The sequence below is a fragment of the Antedon bifida genome, chromosome 8 (genome assembly GCF_963402885.1).
Source record: "Antedon bifida chromosome 8, ecAntBifi1.1, whole genome shotgun sequence".
NCBI lineage: Eukaryota > Metazoa > Echinodermata > Crinoidea > Comatulida > Antedonidae > Antedon > Antedon bifida.
In genome coordinates, this window is record NC_136233.1 from 21,515,785 (window position 1) to 21,532,998 (window position 17,214).

Here is a 17,214-nt window from a genome sequence, read left to right on the forward strand (position 1 = left end):
ATTGATCAATGAACTGTAAATAAGTCAGTTATAAATTTTCAAGAAATATTTAGGACTTGACCCGACTTTGAAAACAGATTCACCCTTAACTCTATACTTCTACTCTTGCTCTAATTTTCTGCCCTTAACCTTTGTACGATATACAACTGTCATTTTATCATATGTCATCCCCACAAGGTTGGTGAACAGTGTATTTTGGGGTGGTTCTAATAATATAAAGGCAAAAAAAGTTGTTATATTTACAGTATATGTATATAGAAATGTAAATCTGCTTGAAATTTATCATATAAAAAGATATGTTGTTTTCAGTATATTAACTAATATATAGTGTCTTATTGTGTGCACCCAACCCATTGTTATCCTTCCTCCTCAAACCACTTTACAATGTAAATGTAAAGAATAACATGATAAACAACAACTGGTTCCTCCCACAAATCCTCACACCCTCCCTTCCAACCCTACTCCTTCCCACCCTCCCCTGTACTTCAAAATGAATCCATCACTGCCTGGTATGCACTCTATGGCACTGTTTCCTAATGATAGTGTTGCATCGTAAAATCAATAATTATTGAGAAATCATTGCATTATTTTTATACAAACACATTGTTGATAACTTTATTGGTATTTCAATCACAAAAATTATTTACAAAAGTAATTATTTAAAAAAAAGTCAAGATCAAGATATCTTAATACAGTGTATAACGATACAATGGAAATTATCCTTTGCTAAAATAAAATTGAACATTTAGCTCTAAATGTCTCCCAACATATTATATTAACACACATGATACTATGCCGTATATCCTCTGGCAGTGGTATAATCCCACCCACTAAGAACACGAAATTAGGCTGACTTTGGTGGGTGCCTGGTTCAGGCAAAAAAATGATTGGTAAGCATTTCTTGTAAAACCTCATAAACACTGGCTAGAGAGAGGCCTACTGTACATTCAGACCAAAAGCCAATATTGGGACTATACCCAGGGATATGCCTGTTTGTGAAATCAGACATAAAGTAGGGGATGGGATTAGACCCGAAGCAGGATTATACCCGAAGCGGGATTATAATCGAGGATATACGGTATACATTGTACTACTCTACAGTGTTTATTATGTTTAGTTTATAACAAAAAACTACATTATCTGCTGGCCCCTAAACTATGCTTCTCTACATTGACAATTACAGAGAAAAATCCTTTGTTGTACAGTATAATATACAATATTTCTCCTTAACGTCGGAAAATTTCTCCTTAAAGTTGTCAAATTATCCTAGACATTTTGTCTACTATGCTATCCACTAACTAACGTATGATACTAAAGTATTAAAAAATATTAATATTGTATTTTTTTTTATGAATAATGGAGTTGAACACACTTGCTTTTGTTACTACTTGTACATTACTTTACATAGTACTTAATACAATAGTACAGTACCTGCCCCTGACAAAGTAGTACACTACATTACTCTATTGTAAATGTAAAAGTGCAGTATTCAGATTAAAATGGAAGTCAATGTGATACCTTTATATAGTAATAATAAAATGTACTATTATTTACTGTACAAAAATATTTTATTGATCATAAAATATGGAAGACAATTATGAAATGCATAAGTATAAAGTTAAAATGAAATATCTGTGAAGTGAAAAAGTGAAACTCTCTCTCAAAATCATTTTTTCTCAAATTACTGAATTCTGGACATAATTCTTATAACGAATGATGAAATACATAGATTGAAATTAATTCAATATTCTAATATTATCCAGATTTAAAACTTTAATTTTAAATTATTTTTTGCAGCAGCAACTTTTATTGATACCTGATTGGACGACGGCATGTTTCTAGATTTTGCTTTCTGATTGGTTTTGCTCTTTATCTGCGTATTTCATCATCGGTTCTTTCTCAATATCCTGCAAGATATACAAGGGAATACTAATTAGATGGTGACCTTTGACCCACCATTTTAAAGATTATTGTACTTTTATTATTTACTCTAAAAATTATGAAAAGCTACTATTAGCCTTTAGGAATTTAAAACAGCATGGAAAAAAAGCAAATTTTAACATTTTTTTTTTCCTAATTGTTTTCATAAGTTTTTATATAAGAAATAATACTAATTAGATGGTGACCTTTGACCCATCAATACAGAGTGCAAACATTTTACAGATTAAATTAAATTATTTACCCTGAAAATCATGAAAATTAAGCTATTACTATATTAGCCTGTAGCAATTTAAACCCGCTTTGTAACTTTTTTTTTTTTCCTATTTGTTTTCATAAGTTTTTATGGACCCATAAAATTTAAAGTGGGCTCCTTGAATTTGGTGGGCCAATTATAAATTCCAAGACCCCTAAATAGTTTAAACCTCTTTAATGCATAGTACTAAGCCCTTTACATGTACTTACCAAGGTTACTTTACCAAAAGAATAATAACACTTTAAAAGAGACCAATTTTTTTTTTCAACTTTTACAGTCTTTTTGAATTATTGTATAGAAAAATAAAACCACTAAATATTTTGTCATTGGTTGACCTGGAATATATGAACCCATTTTTAAAGGTGTTTTGTCAACCAATTTTGGTTTTATACCTATTTGTAAAAACACAATAAAGATAACTTGAACTTGAGGATATGAATTAAATAAAACATTCTACAAATTCTACCAGGTACCTGGTTCTAACAAATGTCCTACACCAACTAGCAGCGGAAGCGATAAAACATTTGCCTGTAGACATTTTTGTCAGATTTTTTTAAAAAAAGACACCAACCAGCCCTGAAAAAAAACTGGCTAATAATGGCTTGTTCTTGTTACAATAATTATTTCACACCATTTTCTTAAACCATATAAAAAAAATTGGTCAGATGTTTAGCAGGAATTAGTAAATATAAAATATGATATAAAATAATTATCAGGATAGAATAAAACATACAACATTAAAAAAATTTATATCATTTCGAGCTACAGTGTTATTTAACTACTTGTATTTGTAGACGTCAACTTTGCTATTTATTCTAAGCAGCTTTGGATGAAAAGGTTGCCAATACTGTTTTAAATTTTGTAACAATTTATTGCAAAGTTGTTGTTTCGTTAACTGCTTCTTCTAAGCCTAAATCTCTTTCATTTTTAGCCTTTTTCACTTGGTAGGTTGATTCAATTCCCTGTAAAATAAAATGGAACTTTAGGCCTAAAACTGTAAAGCAACCTAGACCTAACCACTAAACAGTTTGAATTGAATAAATTGAACTGGTGTGTCAATTTATTATACGTTATATATATATTCTCTTTTTATTTCCAAAAAATACTGACCAACAAATGTCAAAAGTATTGCATCTGTTCATATGTTAATAAAGTTCAGTCTTTTACAATATTTGGGCATTTTGTTTCACCCTTTATAAATATATATCTAGAATTTTAGTCTTATATTTCACTTGGGAAATGTAAATTCTGTATTCTGTATTTAATATAAAGTACCTGCTGTGTGTGCAGCTGGTGAAAGATATTAACTATAAATTCAACTTTTGGCAAATTCCTGTCAGTAGTCCACTCATCAAAATATTGCCAAAAATTTTTTGCAATAAATCAATTTTTGGAGTTACTAAATTGGTAGCTAGGGGACCTTTTAAATTTTTCTTTTTGACTGCAGGTTGACTTTCAATTAGTTAACTACAGTTTAACCTGTGGACCAACTGACATTGAATCACTTAAATTGCAACTTTTCTGCAATTAATTTCTCTCAAGTGTTTTAGTACAAATCTATTAAAATCTGTACATCATATGAGAAAAAAATGAAAAGGCAGTAAAAAAAAAGTTTATAAACTTAAATTACATTTTTTTGTTTGGGGTAATCATACATACTGTTTATTGCAAAATGCAGTTACTGCAGTAAGTATTTTTGACATGATCCCTTTGTTTATGGTACGACAATGTTTACTGCAGTAACCTATATATTTTATTCATTAAAAATTTAGTTACTGCAGTATTTTTGACATGATCCCTTATTACTACAGTAACCTATATATTTTATTTATTCATTAAATCTAATATTGTTATGCCAATGATTTTTGTGCATTTGTTTTGATGTTAAACAAGTGCCTGAAATCCTGATTGGAATGTCTGCTCTGTTTAGGGTCACTGAGAAAGGGTACAGATCAAGCTGTGTTTGGCTAGTATATCTTGTATGATTTATTAACACTACCTGGCCTAATATTCTGATTCACGTTAAAAGCAGACACTATCATATATTATATCTATCATATAGTATTCTAGATTACAAGACAGGTGCATGTAATATACCTGGGTTTTCATACAATCACTTTCTAAACAACAACTCTTCAGCTCTGTCTACACTATCAAACTTTATGTGACAACAAAATGTGATGACGTGCCCATATATGGACATGATGATGTCATATCACTACCATATTTGGGTATATTATCACTACCATATTTGGGTATATTATCACTACCATATTTGGGCACATCACACTAGTTTGATAGTGTAGACAGAGCTTTACTTTACCGCAAGCTTGACTTCAGTGATATTTTTAAAAATGAAACTTACCTCCCAATATGGTTCGTCCTCAAATAGTTCATCTTCTTGAGATGGATCCCATATTGGCAGCTTAAGTATGAACCCTTAGTGTATAAATAAAATGGAATAAATTATTTTAAAATTCATGTCAGTCTTCTCAATGATAGTTCAGGGTCATAGCCACCAGTACGGTTGGTAAGGTTTCAACCTGACCACTTTTTCACAGAGGCCTTTGACAACCCAGTGGCTTGTGAAAACCGGACCACTTCATTTCTTGTGGCTACATCACTGTAAGAACTGCATGACATCAAACACATCCCTACAAAGAAGTGGGTAACTATCCAACTTCTTTATGAGGATTTCATAAAACCTGTTTGCAATAACTATAATCTCTCAGTTTCCTTTACCTGTAATTGTGCCTCCAACAATAGCGAAGGCAAGCGTGACAATGAGGGCAACCATCTGATAGCCAGCCTGCGTACTGGCACTGCGACCGTCACCAGGTTCAAGGCCCTCAATTCTAGCAGCAAGCTCCGTGAATTCTGCAGTATTGTTGGCTGGCACAAGTGCGGGGAATTGCGAGTAAAGACTGAAATAAATAAATTGTATGTGTAAATAAAATAGTTATAGCAATGTGTTATTGTAAAGTAATGTTATGTACAACCTATATATTTTGAAGGTACAGTATAATGTTATTCTACAAGCTTGGCATTTCTTGTTGGCAGTTTGTATTATCATTTTGATTAAATTTTTGTCTTATTTAAATTGTATGTCTACCCAATATTTAATTTGAGCCTACCTATTATGATGGAATGGTTATTTCTAAAAGCTTGGCATTTCTCTTTTGCTGTTTACATTATCATTTTGATTAAGTTTTTTTTTAAATGTAATTTGAGCCTACCTGTCCCCATAAGTGTCCTCATCAGCAAAACTGACAACAATGGCAGCAATGATCCCAGCCAGTACACCTGGCATGCCATGCAAATTATTCACTCCACATGTGTCATGGACCTTAGCTTTGCTTGATAAGCAGGGCTGGGAAAATTGTAGAAAATACAAAACATATAGATGGAGGATAGATGTACAATAGGGATACTTATACTTATTGCTTTCCAGAAGAGCTAACCATTAGTATATACAGGCCAAACCCTTCTTAAGTCTCACACACATACAGCACTGGATATGTATGTTTTATTAATTACAAAAAAATTAATTAGAATCCCCGCAGTGGTCTTGTTTTGTATTGATCTTTTTTAAGAAACCTCGGTCCCCGCAGTGGTCTTGTTTTGTGATCTTTTTAAAGAAACCTCGGTCCCCGCAGTGGTCTTGTTTTGTATTGATCTTGTTTAAGAAACCTCGGTCCCCGCAGTGGTCTTGTTTTGTATTGATCTTGTTTAAGAAACCTCGGTCCCCGCAGTGGTCTTGTTTTTTATTTGTCTCCGTTTTTATAAACCCCTGTCCCCGCAGTGGTCTTGTTTATGAATAATCTTAATTTTGGAAAATGGATATTTACCGTGAGATAGGTATAACCAATAGTGGACAGGATACCAGCTAGTGTTCCAATGATAAGGGCACCCCACGGGTGGATCATTAAGTCAGCAGATGATCCAACAGCAACTCCTCCTGCCAGCGTAGCATTTTGAATATGCACCTGATAAATAAACAATCATCATATTAATATGCAAAAATATGATTTCATAAACTCGAAATAAACCTATTTTCTTCAAATAAAATAAACATTTTATATGACTTAAGCTCTGTCTACACTATCAAACTAGTGTGATGTGCCCAAATATGGTAGTGATATGCCCAAATATAGTAGTGATATGACATCATCATGTTCATATATGGGCACATCATTTTTTTTGTCACATAAAGTTTGATAGTGAAGACAACAAGGCTTTATACGACAATAACAATGCATTTCCACACTACAGATTTAAATCGAATTTTAAACCAAATCTAATTTTGCAAAGTTGTTCTTCATTCAACGATAAAATGCCTCCGGCTCATATTTTTACAAACGAAGTCAATCATGACAGCCTAAAGCAAACTCACAGGGAGTTGTAAAATAAACTCACTTGTTTAAAGGCCTCTTATAATAGGAAGAGCAACCATAATAAAACTATTAAAGATAAACGGACGATGTATATCTCATTAACCTAAATTCAAGACTCACACCCATTGTACCGATGTTTTAAAATGGCTACATTGATTATTATCACTTAACCCGGTTACAATGAAAAGCACGGTATGTGATCTGTATCTCTCCGCAAAAGTGCAACTTTACACAAATGTATAGTAATAGTAATAATAGGTGGTATATTATTAGTCACGCAAGTCTAGGCCCCAATTCACACGGTTCAGTAGATCGTATACCGTGATAATAAAAAGTTTGTTATTAAATAATATCTTTTATAATGTAATACAATACATTAAATAAGTTTGATTTCTGTCACACAATAAACTAAAACTAGGTGGGGAAGGGAAAATGAATCTGGGTCATTTTATAATTAGGCCTACAGTATATTCAACAATTTGCGTCTTGTCCTAAAGCTTGATTCGCACGTGGACGCGACACAGGGGCTTGCACGCAACAACGCAAGTGAGTTATAGGCGACAAACGGATATCGCCAACGCAATGCGGTAAAGTGTTCACAATAAAGCGTGGTTCCCACTAGCGACGCAACGCAAGGACGTAACGCAACGCAAGTGAATTGACCAATCACAAGCGATGGCTTATTCGCTTGTGATTGCTAACTGTCTATAACTTCGCTTGTCATTGGTTAAAACGCTTGCGTTGCGTTTACGTCCTTGCGTTACGTTCTAGTGGGAACCAAGCTTAAAACACAGCGACGTATTGACGCAAAGTGCTGTATTGCATAATCACAAGTGGGAACCGACGACGCAACAGTGCTGCAAACATCGCTACGGGAAATTAAATCAGTTTGATTTCACGCAACAACGCAAGGCAAACGTGCATTGTGCGTACGTCATTACGCTGCGTCATTCATGGACACCACCAAATTTAATATTGTAAATATTTCTACTACAAATTCAATTTCTGCAGCAGTGTCATGATACCTACTTCACACGATCTTGACACGAGCCAATTAAAACTCTTTAATTCCATCAATTGTACGAAAGAAATTTTAATACCGTTGAATATAAATTGTCACCATCCCTAATCCATTGTAAAAATCTCTCCATCCTAATTCGAAGCTCATAAACAATGGTAATTTGTATCAGTGTCATTTTTATTACTAACGCTTCTAGGTACTGTCAATAAATGGCGTACTCCATGTTGAATAAAATGAAATTGTTATATACAATGCAAAGTTCGATATCTAATGAACCTGAATTTATATTAATCCGTCCTATTAATACGTTAATCCTAATCCGAAGTAATAAACGTATAATTGTCATTTTTACGACCAAGTAACAAATACTTCAAAGATTTGGAATTACAAATTATTCTATACTACAAGTGATCATGCTAGTTTGTACAAAAATGGGTATTATAGTCTCACAATGCAAACATGCGGTTTTAACAATGAATGCTCTTTTTAAAACAATGGGTACATTGTATTAGAAACTACAAATCCATCCATATAAACTAATTTGTTTAATCTATTCTATGCTAATCTCCATAAAATAGATTTTAAGCTACTTATTGTAACACTTTTCAAAGCCTCGATCTGAATTTTTATGAAAACTAAAACGAAACTCATAAAAGATTGAATTACCATACTTTTCGTTTTATTACCCAAATAAAAATATTGCAAACAAAACACACATCAAAGTAGTTATAAAGAAACTTCTTTTATTTCTACGTTTTTATTCTTCGACCAGAAGTTTTAACCTTGACTCATCAGCCCAGACATTCATTCCACTTTGTGGCTTCTAAAATATGTAGATCATTGATCGCGTGATTTGCAAATAGCAAATACTGTAGCTTCTTTGAAGACTATAAATGCCATTGCGCTATAAATTTTACTCTGGGAAAAAGGACTAGGAGTATAGAATAGTGGAAATAAACAAAACGGTTGTAAATTATAGAAATAATGTAGTCCAAGTAAAATGCTAAATATTTCATTTTTCAATAACAACGCTTAGCACTCAACTAGTTCTCATTGTGTACACACGCGCAGTAGCAGAGATTAAATTGATACGCCCTCATGATCTTCACAGAGAAGGCGGGATATTTGAAGCGATACGTTTACACGCAGACATTCCACTAGAGAACCAGGCCGCCACGGTACGCCCCGGGCCTTCATGGTACGCCCGGGGCCTCCGCGGGATACAAATGCCTGTCAAGGTACGCCCGGGCCCTCCATGGTACGCCCGGGGCCTCCATGGTACGCCCGGTGCCTCCATGGTACGCACAGAGCCTCCATAGCATGATAGCTAGCAACCCTCAATATGTGGTACGGTGGAACACGCACTCGCAATACATATAATAAATAAGGTTACGCATATATTTTTACTATAATAATGAAGAGAAAACTTACCATGTTAAACTTTCCTTCTTTCTGAACCAAATGGGAGATAACGAAAGTTGTGACGGTGCATGCGGCAAGAGAATAATAGGTGTTGAGTACGGCACGATAACGATCATCTCCCTGGGCTAAAGCGGCGTTGAAACTGGGCCAGAACAACCACAGGAATATAGTACCTAAAATGGACAAATGCTTATAATTTATTTCTCGTCAAATTATTCTTTAAAAATAGTTATTCATTGGAGCCCATTGTAAGCTAATGTAGTTGTAGATTAGCACGTTGTGGGATTCAATACACACCGTCATTTAGTCATGTGACATGTGAGTGTTCTGATTGGTCAAAATGCAATAGACGTTAACAATTTAAAAAAAAAACTTTACGCAAAAGTGCGACCGTCGTGAAACAGAGCTTTGAAGGACCAACGATGTGTCGTCATTCGCTTGGATACCGTGTGGGAAAGCAAGTAGGACCGAACTTCCCCGAATGTGAATAATGAATTTCGCGCGTCAGCTGTCCTTTCGTCGTCATCAGGTCACGTTACATTTACTTACCAATCATCGAGAAGAGATCAGAGTGGTATACGGATCCTTCCTTATCGTTGTCTTCGGCCGATTTCTTGTACAGAATTCTTGCAACAGTTAAGCCGAAGTAGGCACCGAAGGTGTGGATAAACATAGAGCCACCAATATCCAGGACCTGTAATAGGTTTAAATAAGTAGACCTACGTTATAAATCATTAAGATTATTTGAATAGTAGAATGTAATGTGTGGAATTCTCTTTGTGTCTCTCATGGTGTCCCTCATTCATTCGGAATAAAACGATTTTTTTAAAGATGTATGTATGATTTTATAAGCAAAACTGAGTAATGAATATATCTAGCGTGTGAGTTGGAAACACGTGGCATACGTCCTAATCTAAATACAAATTAAAGTTTTTATTATTTTTTCATTTAAATTGTTTAGGATAATACTATTTGTCGAGCAGCACTGAAGTGTGGTTATTGAACTCAGTGTTTTAATGGCTACAATAAAAGATTACGCAAAGCGAGTTAGCATATTATTATCTGAAGTAATAATATAAAAGAATTGTTTTATAGACCGAATAACAGAAATACACTCCACAAATCTCTTCCATGAATACAAAACCTTCCCTGAATACATTTTTACAGTCAATGAACTGCATCACTTTGGTCCAATGGTTTTATGACTTGTGTATAGTTTTAAAACTTGTATAAATAGTGCATGGAAGCAGTCATGTGTGAACATATTGTCACGCGCACATAGCTGTGGACTGTCGTCTGAATAGGCCTAAAATGGCGCTAAATTAGATGCGCACATGGCGGTGTAATCCGTAAGAAAATAAGCTTTGTACCTTAAGATGTTCTAGGCCAAGATAGAGGTTGACTGTTAAGATGATAATCTCGAGGAACGCCATAATGATGAGCTGAAGAGGCGACACTTTACCGAGTACTGCGCCGAACGATATCAGAACTGCCGCAGCGGCAAAGTCCGCCGTCAGCATCCTGAAGAAAAAAGAAACATTATTAATTACCTTAATATTTGTTTACATTATTTATTTTTTATAGGCCTACCGGTATAATAATAAAATAACGAATATTTTTGTTTTAATTACGTTTTTAATAATCCACTAAATACCGTTTGATTACACCTACACAGTATCTGGAAAATGGATTTCAGAGGCAACCAGTCCATCCCCCAACCACTTACAGCCGGTTTTTTTTAGGAGGGGGTGGGGGTTGTTTTCGTGTTCTAATATTATTAATTATGACCATTTTGTAATTAAAGTCAATAAGGTACTCAACGTTGTTTTTGTTCTTGAGAGCCGTATATATTTAAAATATTTTTAGGTCTTGACGTGAACACTTGTTCTACTTTTGTTGTAATACATCAAATACAATACATACAGGAGGTACTCGACGTCTAGGCCCTATATAGACAAGGGTTGGAGGTAATCCCCTTGCCCTATTTACACTAAATCTAACAATAATGTCAAGGCACTCAGAATGTATTGTTGTCCACCATATGGTTACGTCAAGATACTTATATAGACCTAACATTAAAAACAATTAACGAAAGACTTGTTTAAAATCGACTTGAAACTTGACTTATACTCTGTCTACACTATCAAACTTTATGTGACAAAAATGTGATGTGCACATATATGAACATGATGACGCCATATCACTTCCATATTTGGGCATATCACTACCATATTTGGACATATCACACCTTTTTTGTCAAACTAGTTTGATAGTGTACCTAAAAAGGGTCGATTTTTATGTTCCATTATTACCAAATACGCACCACTTAATTCCAATTCAGCGATCTCAGTCTAAATGGTTTCGACATTATAAAGAAAACTCCATGCCAATTGATTGTTATTCTTACATATATCAATCATTATTGAGGCGTTATCTATTAAAACATGTTATGGGGATGTTAACACAACTAGAGCGTATACCATTTTAAAATGTTTCTTTATACAACCACATACCGTTGCACTTTTGTCCTATGTGCATTACATTGCTTTAAAGGGTGTCAATAATACATAATGGAAAGCTTGTTTGAATGGGAAATACAGAAATGCAATGTCTTACGCATGCGCGCGAGCATAACACGACGATTAACCGACACATGGTATTAACATGAAGGGCTACTCAAGTTTTTTCAAAACGATGTTAAATGTAAATATTTATGTTAGTTATTAACATACTATAACAGTATGCAGTTACAGTACATTAGAATGCAAAAGCCAGTGGTAAAATATAAGGTCTCGTTCATCGTAGGGAATGTGCGCTGTTTGGAGCCTAATGCACTAAGACTGGGTGTGTTATGTGGTAAGGTGTTCGGGTCCTCTCCACATCGCCTAGATAGCAACAAGTAGACCTACTCATTTACACAACTGAATAGAATTCAAGTCGTTATCAGGAATTGAACCGTGATCTTTCTGCATATCAACGTAACGGATGAGCGCTCACTGGCTAACTCCAGGGGCCAGGAGCTTACGACGGAACATGAACAGAGCACGAAGGGGAAAAACGGACATTACAAATTTTTAAAAGGGCTAAATAATTCAATGCCTCCAGCGTTGGTAGACCACTTAGGGTTCCTGCGTTACGCCACACTCTTTCAACTGTATTATTCCTAAAACAAATATTGTAGATAAAAAAAAAACTCACTGTTCTGCTCCAACATGGAATGTGCCATCTTCTTGCCAGAAGAATCCTTCCATAAGAGTTGCCCACTGGATAACAAATGCCGCCAGCAAGAAATTGAACCCTATACTCCCAAAGCCATACCGCTTCAAGAATGTCATCAAGAAACCGAAACCAATAAAGATCATGACATGGACATCTTGGAACACTGTTGTTAGAAAATAATTAATGCAGATTTTAAATCTACAGCAACAAAAATTAGGCGCAAAACCGTTCCCGTCTTTTCAAAGAAAGCAACATTCTTTGAGATCGTCTGATCAAGGCAATCTAACAACAGGACACTGAGTTCGTCTTTCAAAGATAGGAACTCGTGTAACAGTCCTTTGATACTATGTCTGGCTGCGACAAATACCAACAATACTGTACAATGCACATGCCCCCCGTGGAGCGCGGTGTCTGATAATGGGCGGGAACTGATTGTGTCGCAGCCACAGATAAACCCTTTGATCTCCGGAGCTAAGCATCTTGCTGTTAGATTGCCTTGTATAGAATAGGTACTCTAGTTTATCGGTTTCTGTGATAAACAAACTTTTGTAAGGGAAAAAATAATCGTACAGAAAATAAGAAACTTTAACTTTATTATTTTAGAAACGGTACTTAGTTCATGTTATGCTTGTAATAGGTGCGTACAATAACATGAAAAAAAGACGTATTTATCATAATGCATGGTGGGCATCGCGTGAGACATTTTGGCATACCACCAATAATTACGACTGCTCTATCCATGCACCAACAATGATGCAGTACAGAAAGAATGGTATATTGTCTGGAACTGTTGTGTGTTGTATTTGATGACATGACTCCTAAAGTTAATAACGCTATAAAACATGTCGCCACGGTTCATCAAATCATTCAACATCAACATGGTATTTCTCAAATGAGAAAAGTTGACCCTTTGGTCTTAGAAGGATTGTCATGGTTACGTCCCTTGTAGGCCTAGTTTGCAGTCTCTATAAAGTCTATATCTTTAGTTTCTAATTTCAGTCTTTCGTCGAAGACTTATTTGTTTAGATATACCTGTATTTATTTATATGGAGTTATTGTAAATTTGAGGATATCAGATTAACTCTTATAACCAATACTATTTTGTCTGTAAGCCTACGGTCTAAAGCTCTGTCTACACTATCAAACTTTATGTGACGTGGACATGATGATGTCATATCACTACCATATTTGGGCACATCACACTTTTTGCAAAACTAGTTTGATAGTGTAGACAGAGCTTAAGGTTTGCCAGTGTAAGCATTGCCACATCACCAGCAAAGCCTTGTCTACACCAGCAAACTTTTGGAAAGCCTAGCTAGACTAAACAAATGAAAAATATGATAAATGAGACAATGTCTAAAATAGAATTATTAATTATTTAAGCACATAATAATTCTGGTGAGGCTAGTGGTGATTATGACCTGAAATGGATTTCTGTTTACTATACTGTATATTATTTATTATTATTTATTCTTTATACTGGGTAGTCTAAGACTGTTCTCATGAGGACCCAGTGTATAGTATAGTACTATGATGAGTTTTTGACAGTGACTGTGTAATGTACTAGTACACCGGGGTAACCTCCTACTCGTCTCGACAGATTTACTATGTTCTTTAAAGTGCACATGAGCTAGATGTGTACACAAGACCTACGGTTTATAGTCCTTATATCTGAGAAGACTCATAACCATGGAGCGAGTGAGCCTCGAACCCGTGTCGATGTTATGGCTATTATATGTATTACGGTTCCATTGTCTTAATCGCTCCGCCACTCACTGAAAAAAATAGTGAGTGGGTCCAACAAACGCTGCGTTTCGGCGTCGCTTTTTATTCAAAGAAGAAAAAGAAGTGTACTTACAAGGATAATAATTTTCAAGCTCCGATTCTTCGTGTCCCTTTGCGTCCGCTTGTTCTCCATAATCAATGAAAATTGCAAATAAAATAATGAAAACGATCTGAAAACATGCCAGTATGATACCGAACTTTCCCCGATTCCAAGACATCTTCGATCGTTGGTGGTTTGCTGAAAAGTAACGCGATCAAAGTAAATAAATTTGCCTTGAACGAAGAGAGGTGTGGTTAAATGCGTAGGCCTCTAGCGTGGTATGTTCCCTCAAAACAACTAAATCATTTCACTTCACTATTACAGACAAGTTGTAACGCACTGTCAAATACACAAGTACCACCTTTTCTCAAAGGGGTCATAAATCATTATTACTATTTAAATTATTACTATTATCACACTCTGATTGGTTAAAATCGGTGGGCGTGTACTGTTTATCAATGCGTTAGTATAATATAGAGTATTAAATATATACATTCAAAATATGACCCTAAAACTAAGAGAATTTCTGATTGGTTAAAAGTGTTTTGAAACGTCCATTTTACAAATAGGGAATTTAAATCTAAACCTCAAGATGTTGACAAATAATACAGATGATTTTTACTATGTTTGCATAACAATTCAAGTACTGTACCCAAACTTAATAATAAATTAATATGTCCTTATATTATTTATACTTCATGGACAATGACATTTGTATTAGACTATTTTAAATTTTAAAATGCCTCGCTGTCGATAGTCGCATCGACGTGTGTTTTGAAGTCGCATGGTGGCGCTATACACTTTCTGAAAAAATTGCTAAAAATGAAAAAAATACGTAAAATATTTAATTTGTATATTAAGTATGCGCTTACATGTTTTACCACTTGTTTCTTCGTTAACTGCAAGTTCTCCGTATTGTGTTGCTTCAGCCATTGTTACTTAAGATCGTCTGATTCCTTTGTGTAAAATATCTGAAATTAAGTGAAATATATACGTTTGAGAAATACGAGTCAAATAGAAATCAAATTGCCAATTTAAATGTTTTCTCAGTGTGCCAAAATATCAATTAAACTTATAACTGATTAAAACTTATAACTGATTAAAACTTATAACTGATAAAAACGAGCATGTAATCACATTTTCAAAATTATAAGCTTGTGTAACCTCGAGTGGTATACATCAGCGGTCCACGTGACGTAATGATAAATAATAAAAGTAGGCCTACAGTGTGTGTTTAGTGCTATTGATTGTGGTATTAACATCTACGCAAATAATAATTGTCGTATTCACCGTTGAGTACAGTTTTTCCGTTGAGCACAGTTTTTCCGTTGAGCAGTACTTTAACCGAATATTTTGAGCGTTGAGGTTGTTCTTAACGAAAAAGTTTGCGTTGTCAACGATAATTGTAAGCTAAAATGTATAGGCCTACTTACTTACAGTTTTTGATTTTGCATTCGTACATGCAACTACATATCTTACTATAGAATTCGACTAGTGAATGCATGAATACATTTATTTAAACACCTCATGCTGTAGGCGCAGGCTACATTGACAAATAAACGCACTTCACTCTATACATCCGGCACTTGTCCATGCTATAGGCCTACTTAAATAAGCAGTCGACCTCATTCTATTTGCGTACAAAGTCAAATAATCATTTTTTTCGTATACAGTCGTCCATTGAATCAAGCTACCTTTGTTAGCAAACACACCGTTGTATGTATAGTATTCATTGAATAGAGTAGCTGGTAGTATGTATCAACTTTCGAGAAAACAATGTCGTTACAAGGAAGAGAATTAATAATTCCTGTTGTAGCCTAACCAGTTCATTATATATAATGATAATTAGACCTATACCAGGCCCAGCACTCTTATTTGATTATACACACTTTTCGAATCCGTGTAAAAAGTGTCCAAATCAACCCAGTTGATATGATCTTGATCGACTTGTATTATAAATCGCAGCAATTTCAATATCAATAGACATTCTGCAAAAAATGCCGCCCATTGAGCTCGACACAGAGGCCTGGCTTATAAGATAATTACACATTCTCACCTAAAACTGTATTATCATCTTAAAAAGCCACCGGAATCATGCTAATCAACGGATACTCACTATTTCAAATAATTTATAGAGTAGGCCTACCCTATATACAACGTATAATGGTCTATAGTGGCACTGCACTTCTACATTTCCATAAAGCATATGTTTTAAACACGTAACATATATCACGTGAACGAACACAATATGATACCAGCATGTTCTATACATACGTACAACAAACCTGTTTAAAACACTAAAAATGCAAACACACAATAAATATGAGACTAATATAGCCTACAATAAAGGTATAATTATAACTTTACTTTTACCTCAGAACCGAGCCTGGTCAGTGCATGGAGGAGTTAAGCTCTGTTCACAGAGTAAATTAAGGCACTTTCCTGTTTATTATACAGAGCAAATGTAAAGAGCCCTTTGTTCGGGTCGGCGTCCATTGTAACAGCATCTGGGCATGCTATAAGCAAACATTGATAACCATGTGTTATGTTTACTATATTAAAAATAGATTAACCTTGGAAAACTCGTACCTCAAAAGCTTCTGTGCACCACAAATTATGCTTTTATACATATAGTATATAGGGCTAGTTAGCATACAGAGCTGCCTACACATCTGTGGAGGATGCGCAATTCAAATTATCTAAAATCAGAGTGGCGTACAGAGGCATGAGGCCCTAGTTAAGAACATAAATGCTGGAGGCCTCGGGCGTTTTTAATCTCTTTCGTTTTTCCTCTGGATACTGCTCAGGAGCCCTGTAAGCCAGTGAGCGCTCCGAAGCCACTGCTTAAAATACCACTGATGAATCAATCCATGGTTAATCTACCCAGTTATACATTATATACTGTGATCAACCCCTTATCTTTCTTTTCTTCTATTGATCTCACTATTTTTATTATTTTGTACCCTGTGGCGCGACAAGCTTCCAAGATTGGAAATAACAGGTATTTGGTACACTATTCGAAAATAGTATAGGGGATCGTCTCTCGGTGGTGTTCTGATCTGGTAGGCGCTGCACTGCTAGCTTCCGTGGGTCCGTGTAGGACCTAATCCGACTTTCAGTTAGCTCACTCGAGGACTAA

The 17,214-nt window shown here is 35.0% G+C and overlaps 1 protein-coding gene across 1 annotated transcript; it reads right to left on the minus strand.

The window, feature by feature from the left end:
- Nucleotides 1–584: 584 nt before the first annotated feature.
- Nucleotides 585–16,549, minus strand: LOC144850723 (ammonium transporter Rh type B-B-like). Its single transcript, XM_078708122.1, has 12 exons — nt 16,449–16,549; nt 14,948–15,046; nt 14,109–14,273; nt 12,230–12,413; nt 10,402–10,552; nt 9,581–9,725; nt 9,041–9,204; nt 6,043–6,180; nt 5,431–5,564; nt 4,937–5,118; nt 4,560–4,633; nt 585–1,907 (listed from the first exon to the last, which is right to left on the minus strand). The coding sequence occupies exons 2-12, from the start codon at nt 15,006–15,008 to the stop codon at nt 1,839–1,841; spliced, it is 1,467 nt and encodes a 488-aa protein (XP_078564248.1). The 5' UTR covers nt 15,009–15,046; nt 16,449–16,549; the 3' UTR covers nt 585–1,838.
- Between the last annotated feature and the right edge of the window lie 665 nt (nt 16,550–17,214).

Coding starts and splice junctions, on each gene's coding strand:
- LOC144850723 (XM_078708122.1), bottom strand. CDS start 15,008: ATGGCTGAAGCAACACAATACGGAGAACTTGCAGTTAACGAAGAAACA. Junction 14,274..14,947: donor AGAAACAAGTGGTAAAACAT/GTAAGCGCATAC, acceptor GTTACTTTTCAG/CAAACCACCAACGATCGAAG. Junction 4,634..4,936: donor TGTTGGAGGCACAATTACAG/GTAAAGGAAACT, acceptor TTATACACTAAG/GGTTCATACTTAAGCTGCCA.